Source organism: Danio aesculapii, chromosome 24 (genome assembly GCF_903798145.1).
Source record: "Danio aesculapii chromosome 24, fDanAes4.1, whole genome shotgun sequence".
NCBI classification, from domain to species: Eukaryota; Metazoa; Chordata; class Actinopteri; order Cypriniformes; family Danionidae; genus Danio; species Danio aesculapii.
This window is the reverse complement of record NC_079458.1, coordinates 6,098,059-6,109,223: the sequence shown is the minus strand read 5'-3', so window position 1 is coordinate 6,109,223 and position 11,165 is coordinate 6,098,059. Positions and strand designations below refer to the sequence as shown.

General features: G+C 31.9%; 1 protein-coding gene across 1 annotated transcript; it reads right to left on the bottom strand.

Annotated features, from left to right (window-relative positions):
- Positions 1-1,564: 1,564 nt before the first annotated feature.
- On the bottom strand, positions 1,565-10,001 carry LOC130218192 (transmembrane protein 241). Its single transcript, XM_056450312.1, has 15 exons — positions 9,865-10,001; positions 9,668-9,714; positions 9,490-9,567; positions 9,318-9,399; positions 9,168-9,245; positions 8,239-8,264; positions 8,112-8,163; positions 5,771-5,819; positions 5,626-5,671; positions 4,711-4,746; positions 4,034-4,068; positions 3,866-3,935; positions 3,629-3,722; positions 2,894-2,964; positions 1,565-1,793 (listed from the first exon to the last, which is right to left on the bottom strand). The coding sequence occupies exons 1-15, from the start codon at positions 9,934-9,936 to the stop codon at positions 1,736-1,738; spliced, it is 894 nt and encodes a 297-aa protein (XP_056306287.1). The 5' UTR covers positions 9,937-10,001; the 3' UTR covers positions 1,565-1,735.
- Between the last annotated feature and the right edge of the window lie 1,164 nt (positions 10,002-11,165).

Below are 11,165 nucleotides of genomic sequence, written 5' to 3'. Positions count from 1 at the left end.
AGCATTGTGTCAACACCACATCCTACCTGAGTATTGTTGCTGACCATGTACATTCCTTCATGATCACAGTGTACCCATCTTCTGATGGCTACTTCCAGCAGGAAAACGCGTCATGTCATAAAGCGTAAATCATTGTTTCCTGAACATGACAATGAGTTCACTGTACTCAAATGGCCTCCACAGTCACCAGATCTCAATCCAATAGAGCACCTTTGGTGGTGGAACGAAAAATTCTCATCATGGATGTGCAGCCGACAAATCTGCAGCAACTGTGTGATGCTATCATGTCAATATGAAGCAAAATCTCTGAGGAATATTTCCAGTACCTTGTTGAATCTATATGCCACGAAGGATTAAGGCAGTTCTGAAGGCAAAAGGGGGTGAGTGTAGTTGTCATTTTGAAAACACCACTAATAACACAATCAAACAAATTAATCAATAAAATATTTATTTATTCAAAAATACTTTAGAAAGTATACTTTAATATACTGTAAAAAGCAAATAGCATTATAATAAGAGTTTAATAATACATTGGTCAATTTCATAATAGAAAAACAGGATCATACAATGTGTTTTCTTTTAAATCCAGTAAATGCCATTTCTTTTAAACAATAATTACAAAATGTTTGGCTCAGTTAAAAACCAAGATAAAATATATATATATATATATATATATATATATATATATATATATATATATATATATATATATATATACACAGACTGTTAGGTCCATAAATATTTGGACATCGACACATTTCAAACATTTTTGGCTCTATACACCAACACAATGGTGGTGGCTTTAAGAGTATTTTGAGGGTATTTGCATCCAAATCAGGTGAATGAATTACAACAGTTTGCATATGTGCCTCCCACTTGTTGAGGGTCCAAAAGTAATTGGACCGAATAATAATCATGAATCAAACTTTTACTTTTTAATACTTGGTTGCAAATCTTTTCAGTCAATTACAGCCTTATCATTCCTGGTGGTGCTCTGCCAGGCCTCTGCTGCAACTGTCTTCAGTTCCTGCTTGTTCTTGGGGCATTTTCCCTTTAGGCTTATCTTCAGCATGTAAAAATATGCTCAATCGGATTCAAGTCAAGAGATTGACTTGGCCATTGCATAAAATTAAATCCACTTTGTTAGTGCATACAGCCAAAAATGCTAGAATGGTGTCGATGTCCCAATATTTATGGACCTAACTGTATATATATATATATATATATATATATATATATATATATATATATATATATAGTCATTAACCAAGCTGAAACAGTCATGAATAATGAATACAAAGATCTGTTACAGTAATAGTATCTTTATGGTGACTGCCATTATGGATCTGAACCGTTTCTCTCTAATGTAATGTGTGACTGTGTCCAGGATGTGATCCAGGACTTTTAAACGTAAACACTGCAGGACAATCATGTGCAAAGATTCAACACTAACAGCAGAACAAACCAAGAAAGTGTGTAATATGTGCAAAACAGACGAGAATGAACTGGCCACATTTAAATGTTGGACTAGAGAAAGTACAGTAAACTGCTATTCTTTTACATAACTGGTTATAACATGCAACTCAGACTGAATATAAGAGAAAGCATTAAACAAAACATGAGGGTTTTTGGATGTTGCAAGTCTCACAAGTAATAAAAAGATCTCATTTAGGCAATTGCTTTGGTCAGTTTAGGAGGATCTGCAAGGCACTGGTCACTTTCTTCACATTCAGACTCACTGAAGTCTGTCTGAATACACCAACAAGGCCTCTCCGGTGGAGCTCAGGATTATGCTAATGAGGAAAAAACAAACAAATTAGTGTTATTAGTTCACTTATAAATACTTCTTGATAATTTAATATTTTCCAAGTGCTTTTTATCAGAGATTTTTTAAACATAATAGTCTTAATAACTTTAATCTTTGTCATGATGACGGCACATAATGTTTTACCAGTTATTTTTCAAGATACTAGTATTCAGCTTAAAGTGACATTTAAAGGCTTAACTAGGGCAATTGTACAACAATGGTTTGTTTTTTAGCCAATCAAAAAATTATTTAAAAATAAAGGGGGCTAATAATATTGACTGTAGCAGATTAAACTTTATTTTTTAAAGAAAATAAGAAATAAGACTCTCTCCAGAGGAAAAAGTCAGTTCTGTAATCAGTAGTAAATCTCTAGCACGTGTCTTCAGATGTAGCAGCAGCATTTACTACACAAAGTGATGCAATATCGTGAAGATGATTTAATTGCGTGACGATAAATTCAGAATAATCATTATGTGATAATGACAGCTGTTTGCATTGCTTCTCAGTGAACTATGGTTCTGTGCTTTAAATGCTGCTACATCTGACAGCATTTAAAAATACCACATTTAATAACCTGATAGTACTCCATTATTACTTCATAAGCTCTGGAAGTTACAATAACTTGCCTAATTACCCTAACCGCCTAGTTAACCTAATTAACCTAGTTAAGCCTTTAAATGTCACTTTAAGCTGTATAGAAGTGTCTAGCAAAATATCTAGTCAAATATTATTTGCTGTCATCATGGCAAAGATAAAATAAATCAGTGATTAGAGATGAGTTATTAAAACTAATACATTTAGAAATGTGTTGAAAAAATCTGCTCTTCATTAAACAGAAATTGGAGAAAAAAATAAATAAACAGGGGGGCTAATAAATCTGACTTTAACCGTATATATGACACTACACCCACCAGTAGGTGGTGAAAAACCCCTTTCTAAATGAGTAATTCATTAAATCGTTCATTTAATTGATACATTCAAAACAGCTGATTCATTAAGAAATTAAGAAAGTGACTGAATATGAATGGATCACTGAATCAGACTCAAATGATTACTTAAAATACAGGTAATCAATAGACAACTCACCAGCACAGTGTTTCCAGACTGAGCAGAGTGCTGAATGTGGAGAGGAGAAGAGAAAGACCTGAGGCCAATATCTGAAGATACAGAAAACAAACCCGTTATTGACAGAATTCAGTCTGTGCTCATGCTTTAAACATCGCTGATAAAAAGAGATGATCAATAAAGAATAATTGTAGTTTAAAATGAGAGACTGCAGCCAAATGTACACGTCCATTTTGAGATACACTTTTAAGCCTTTATGAACTTGTGGCTGTACATTTCAAGTACAATCCTTATTTTTAAAGGAGCTTTCTCAAAATTAGATTTATTCATATCTATATTCTGAAATTTTTACAGAGCAGCTTGAGTATAAATAATTTCTGATTATATACAGTTTATTCTACAAAAAATAAAAAATAAAAGTCAAAAGTAAGTGTTTTATGGCTTTATGGCATATGTTTTCAGTGTTTTCTGTGATAAAAAGAGATTACCAAAATGTACAAAAAAAACTTTGACTCTGAACTTCCCAATTTTTTAATCCCATCTAGTGTTCCAATTTTTGTGCTAGAAATGTATGCAACTTATTGTATAGTTGGTTAAATAACACATAATTAGCATATTTAAACATATCATTTTAGAAAACTTCCAATATAAAGAAAAGTCTGCAATCTTAGTGTAATAAATCAAGAGGAAACTTGGCAATTACATTTGTTTTACCAAGATCACCTGCAAAGTTTTGTAATAGCATAAAATTTTGACCTTGGCCAGGAAGAACAAGCCCCCGCACTGCTCCTGAGACAGACTTCCCTTTAATTTTATGGTTGCCAACATTAGACAGAAGTTGAAAACAGCACTGTGAAATAAATATGAGATTAAAAACACAAATGAGAATGCATCACTCATTCTGGACCTTTAGCAGTTAATTTCCTCATTGTAAAAATGTAAACATTCATGCATTAGCAGAGTTACAACAATTCTCAATGAATATTTATTTACCTGCCCACACAGCCAGTATGAAAACTGTATGAGGTGAGGAGAGGGGAATCTAAGGCACCGGACAGATCGCCTGTCAGTAAGAATGTCAAGAAATGCACATGAATTACGGATTCTGAGATATATACATTTTTAGATAAGATATATAATTACAAAAATCTATTTTATTACCTGTTGAGTATGCAGAAAAGCCAAGTAATAGCACACTAAAGAAGAAGCGTAACATTAAAAGGCGTATATATGTATATGTATATACACATACATATATATATATATATATATATATATATATATATATATATATATACACACACATATACATATATATATACACACACACATATACATATATATATACACACACACATATACATATATATATATACACAAATATATAAACACACACATTATTTTATATTTTATTCTATTTAATAATTTTATTTTATTTTAAGAATCACAGTGTAGCCTCAAACTATTAATTTATACTTGATTTATACCCTTAATAAATATAAATATAAAGATAATATAAATCTTTAATAACTCATAATATCTACCTCAAACCACTAGATATTCCTCATTTTCCAGTGTGGTGTTTTTAATCATTTTTAAAAGGTGGTAACATTCAATATAAACTCTTATTCTTCAATATTTTAAGTACAGGTGAGCAAAAATAAGATTTTATTTATAGATAAATATATTGTATATGTTATGCTACTTCAGAATGGAACATTACTTCAACCATATTATTGAAGCCCTTTTAATACTTTATATGATGCAGACACCATCTTTTACCCAAATGCCCTCAAAATTCTGTGAAAATATACATATATTTATATTCGTTCATTTACCTGGTGACATTGTTGATGAGCTGCTCTTCAAAATCACTGTAATAAAACACATTGAAGAGGAGACTATAATGAGACTCAATGTTTGCACTACATTATCATACATCTACTTAAAGAATGAGTGTTAACCCTTTATAGGGCACTTATTGAAATATTCAGCGGAAAAACCCTGAAGTGTTACTGGGGGTTATTACAAGCCTTTTAAAAGATAAAATTTAATTAAATTAAATATACTGTAACTAATTGCCAATCAATGTGCAATGGTTCTTGAGATCCCCCCCAAAAAAAGACATATGTGCATTTGAGCAAAATACAAGAACTGAAGCATAATACAATAATATAGTAATATAATATAATTAATATATAATAAGAAGTATAATATACTAATATAATGCTATACATTTTAGGTCAAGTTTTATGTTATTTCAGGTCAAAAATATAAAAATGCCCCTACAAAATCCTGCAGAAACTGACTTCATTGATCAGTTTCCCCAAGATTTTGCAGAAAGAAAAGGTTAATGTTGAAAAGTATTTTAAATAATTGCTGTTCTTTAAAAAAACTATTTACTACTCTTCAAATGATCCAACGAATATGTATAGATTATAGATTGGACAAAATGAAGCAGCCAAACAGTTTTCAACCTTTATGACAATAATAGATTTCTGAAGGATCATCTGACACTACAGACCAGTAATAATGCTGACAATACTACTCTGCATCACAGGAAATAACCCTTTGAAAAATACAAACAGTTATTTTGATTCGCAATAATAATAATAATAATAATAATAATAATAATAATAATAATAATAATAATAATAATAATTAACTAAATTAATTTCTACAAACAAATAAATCCAACCTTCAGAGGCCTACGAGACTTAAAACTGTATAGATCAAATAAAACAGGACATCACCTCAGATGGCTTGACTTGGTGTTCTTCTGAAATACTTTATATGCACCTAAATTAGAGACAAGAAACATAAAATGCACAATTTATTCAGTATTTCTCAAAATGTCCTATAATTCTGTGTCCCACGACAAATAAAAGTCACACTCACCAACACAGAACAGATGGATGGAGCCCCAGGTGTAGCCACTGGGACCAAACTGAGATCAAATTCATTGAAAACATTAAAAGAGGACATATGAAATGGAGATTTGTACACTTACAGGAAACAGAAATAACTGACAGCAACATTAGGGGGTGCATAATTTAATATAGTTATTTATTTATTTATTTATTTATTTATTTATTTATTTGTTTGTTTGTTTTAGTGCCATATCAGCACCACTGGCTATATCCATGACAACACTTGTAGTAAATAATCAATATATAATTTACAATAATAACTGTTTCTTAATCGTTCATTGGACAAAGAAACATATAAATAACAACAACAACAACAACAACAACAACACTGATAAATAAAAAGTCATTTCAGTAGTTTCAATTTGAGTTATAGTAAATACTCTAAAATCCCTCCAGAGAAACCATTTTAAACACATTCATTCATTTTACTTTCGCTTAGTCACTTATTCATCAGAGGTCACCACAGCGGAATGAACCGCCAACTGCTCCAGCATATGTTTTACACAGCGGATACCCTTCCAGCTGCAACCCAGTACTAGGAAACACCCATACACACTCATACACTATGGCCAATTTAGTTCATCCAATTCACCTATAGCGCATGTGTTTGGACTGTGGGGGAAACCGGAGCAGAGAAAACCCAGAGAGAACATGCAAACTCCACACAGAAATGCCAGCTGGCCCAGCCGGGACTCAAACTAGTGACCTTCTTGCTGTGAGGCGACAGCGCTAACCACTGATCCATCTTAAACACTTCCCTTTAAAATATTTCCATAATAAAGACGTTCTCTAATATAATTTTAATACATTTTATTAAAATACGTTTTCCCGTCAAAATATTCTCACGCAAGTCACAAATAGGTTTGGGTGAGCTGACAGTACGGAGTACAAAAAAAAGTAAGAATTTAGATTTTGGATCATTCTAATGTGTTTATATTTTGTAATTCTTCCATGTTGAATGCTTGTGTTTTATTGCACATTTAATTTTCTCTGTTGTTGTGGTGCTTTAGGTTTTAGAAAAGCGCATTATAAATGTATTATTAAAGAAAAACACATCCAAACGCATTGGTTATGTGAAGAATCCAGCGCAATTTCACTGAAATTCGTAAACTTTGGATTTAGTGGCTACTTTGTGTTTTTTTTATGATCTCATGCATTCTATTATAATTTTCTCATCCACCAAATAAGGGGTAGGTATAGAGGTGTGGTACGGGGACACGTCTCTTTTTACAAATCATCCATATTCAAAATGTAATATAGCGTATTTATCATATACAAACATACACCCAAAGCGCTTCACAATCATGATGGGAGTCTCTCTTGTCAGACACAGGACAACGGCACCAGTGCGCTCACCACACACCAGCTATTATGGGAATAGAGAGAGAGTGATAGAGCCAATTCGGGTTGATGGGGATGATTGGGAGGCCATGATGGGTAAGGACTGATGGAGGGAATTTGGCCAGGACACCATGGTTACAACCCTACTCTTTACGAGAAGTACCATGGGATTTTTAATGACCACAGAGAGTCAAAACCTCGTTTTAACATCTCATCTGAAAGACGGTGCTCACTGACGATCCCCTTCACTATACTGGGGCATTAGGACCCACACAGATTGCAGGTTGAACGCCCCCTGCTGGGCTCACTAACACCCCTTCCAACAGCAGCCTAGTTTTCCCATGTGGTCGCCCATCAAGGTCCTGACCAGGCTCAGCCCTGCTTAGCTTCAGTGAGTAACCTGTCTCGGGCTGCAGGGTGATATGGCTGTGGCCATTCAAACTAATTAAATCCTATGAAAAAACCCCTGGAGTGTTACTGGGGGTTATTCCAAAACGTATATGACCTATATAAATAAATAAATAAATAAATAAATAAATAAATAAATAAAGTTACCCAATCCGCTTGTTAAGTTATGACGCATGAAAGACTGTTTCCGTGTCTAAGCCGCTATCCATTTGAACTGAGAAAATATTTGTTTATGACCACTTTTTAGTCATATCACACATTAAAGTGAATTGTATATAAAATCATAGTGTACACAACAGTCTCTGCATCACAGACATCAATATTTAAACAATTTCTAAAAAAATTATCACTTTCTGACCATCTGATATTAGGCATGGACATATATATTGAGATCATGATTTTCGAAAAGATTACATTGCTTTCTAAACGTTTATTATTGACATTCGTCGAGCCTCCACATACAGTTTGATAGAGCGTTTGGACCCGGAAGCTGCTTCGTGTGACGTCACACTTAACATGCGGTTTAAAGGTTAAATGTATGTATTTGAGAGGGAACGTACCCGAGGATTGTACAGAATAAGGCCTGTAGCAGATCCCAGCAGCAAACACACACTAGAAACAACATAATAACATCTGTAGTTTAGTCCTTCTTACTTTTACTTCAGTATTTGTTTGGAAGAAACATACCTTAATAATTTCATCCATGACGGTTTCTGAAAAATGTAAATGAGAACATTTTATGGTTGCACTGAAATCTGAGCAAGTATGAGAATGTTCACTGAAGTTTTATTGGATATTAACCTTCCTATATATATATATATATATATATATATATATATATATAAATGTGTAAATTTTAAAACTAAGCCAGGAAGAATCTGATTTGTTTTATTTCGTATTATTTAACTTTTTTTTTATTAATGTATTCTGGGTGCGAATTATACATTGATATTTAATATCCATTGATATATAGGGGGGTCAGCTATTTTCAGTAGTTTGTGTAAATAAATATGCATGCTTCAGTGAACCAAACTCATATTTTTAATCCAATTACATCTCATTGGTTATCAAACTTATTTAAGTTTTCTGTGTTTTGAGGGATAATGAGCTGATTCTGACCTATACGCTAACCTCTGAGGGGTCAAATTTAAAGACTTTTCAAGCACTTTCCAGGTGCATTTTTAATTAGATATGAGTTTAGGCTATATGTAGGTTAAAAACACCATTTTTTTTCAAGAAAAGTGCTTTCGAACACTTATGGTGTCTGCCTGTAGGCTAGATCAGCTGGTGTTCAGACTCTAGATTCAGCCTGATGACTGAGTATTTTTCTGCATAATGAGGCTGCTGGGCGTGATCATGCATTTACAATGGTATGAACCATTATAGGGGTGGTCAAATGTATATTTATGTTATATTTATTTCTTTATTTTTATTGTAAATGTTATTATTTAAGATACAAATCAATGTGGGCTATTTTCCACTGTTTAAAGAGTTGACCCCCCACACATGTTATTTTGGTGTGCTTCAGAGGGATCAAGAGTTAATTAACCGCCCCCAACCCCACATAATTCGCACCCTAAATGTATGTATATATGATTTTGACTGCATATACTTACTTTTCTGTGAGTTACTGTTATCATGAGAAACACAAAGACTTCTGAAGCATTTTGCAACACGAAGAAAAAGGGAATGGGCTGGAAAAGAAAAGAAAAATATATAAAAAATATCTAAACATTAGCAGAAACAAAGTCTTTTTTTATACCTACCAAAAGTGACAGTGCTTTGGACCCCGCATAAATGTTTCCGATAAATAAAAAGGCTCCAGGAAGCTGTGAAAAAGCTGCAGATCTAAATAACAAATGTAGCAAGAGTACAAACATTAATAAACATATATATCATATAATCATTTATTTGTAATATAAATGCATATTTGGTCACCTGGAGAAGCCATTGATTTCAACCCAGCCTAGATTCCACGTAACAAGAAGCAAAAGAGCTCCAGTGGAGGTCTGCCACCTGTACAGAGTTAATTAGGACATGAATATTCATGAAATATTATGTAAATGAGGAACTGTAAATACAAACGAGGGACGACGTTATGAATACATTTACATACCCTTGAAATATAGTCGGAAATGTAAACTTTAAGATAGACAGGACATACTGTAAAACAAATAACAGTTGTATTTGTTCGACTACGTAACTACGTTAATATTTATGACAAGAAATTCATACATTATTTTACATACAGTACAAAAAACTACAAGACAAACACACACGCGTGCTGAAAAGGGTGTATTTAAGTTATTTTACCTTATTAGTGAAGTAAGATGCTGTGAAAAAGGTGCAGAATATTAGCGCGAGAATCACTCGAGCGACATTCATTGGACTGAAAACATCAGAAACTTTATTTCCCTGCAGCTTTTTATTTTTTTATTTTTTTATTTTATTTCCCTGCAGCTGCTATGATGCTCTTCTCTCTCTCTGACATCTCAGCTGGACTTCCGCTGCTCTGCTGGTCACGCCCACATTGACACGTAGCACATTTTCAACCAATAAAAGTCTCGATGAAAGCGCTGCTGCGATAAACATGGATTTCACTCAAATCTTCTAAAACTTACAGTTATGTAAATTAATATTATGACACATTTTAAATGGATTTTATTAAATACATTTAATTGATAAACAATTTAATTCTAACTACTTAAAACTTAATAGTATCTCAAGTCACTAAATGTATTGCTTGGTTGGTTTTTAAGTACAGTAATGTGAAACAATGTTGTTATTTTTGCGTTTTTTAAGAGTAAGATAGGTTAAATTTTTTTTTTTTTTTGCAAAACAATATTCAATAAATTATCAGTAATTTTATAAATATAGTATTTAAATATAATTAGGCTATAAATATAGTACATAATTTACTTAGCTCCTCGTTTATTAAAGTTGATAAGCAAATAATTTTAATTAGACCTATTTAAATGGTTATATATTATAAATATAAATTTATATAATATTTACAAATTAAACAATTTATATGTTGAAAAAATTATTTAAATATAGATAATTTTATGTATTATAAAATATACAAAAATAAATAAATAAATAAATAAATAAACAAATTATATATATATATATATATATATATATATATATATATATATATATATATATATATATATATATATATATATATATATATATATATATATATATACGGTGGTGTAGTGGGTAGCGCTGTTACCTCACAGCAAGAAGGTCGCTGATACGAGCTTTGGCTGGGTCAATTGGCACGAATTTATGGATTTATTTACTAATTTATTTATATATTTGCGTATTTATTTATTTATATATTGTTTTTTGCAAATTTCGTCCTCAATAGTTTCTATTTTCAAAAATATTTAAACTATAATTATAAAATATACAAACAATAATACAAATATTTTTAAAAACACTTCTAGTTGGTTATTAATGATCGGAAAATGCTGTTTTGTTTTCAGAATATCATAAAGTAAGATTTTTCCTTTTCATTTTCTTTTTTTAAATCACTTTAAATACATGTTCATGTGGCTTTTATTTTGAAAACAGCCATTACGTCGTAACGGCTAGTTCCTCCCACC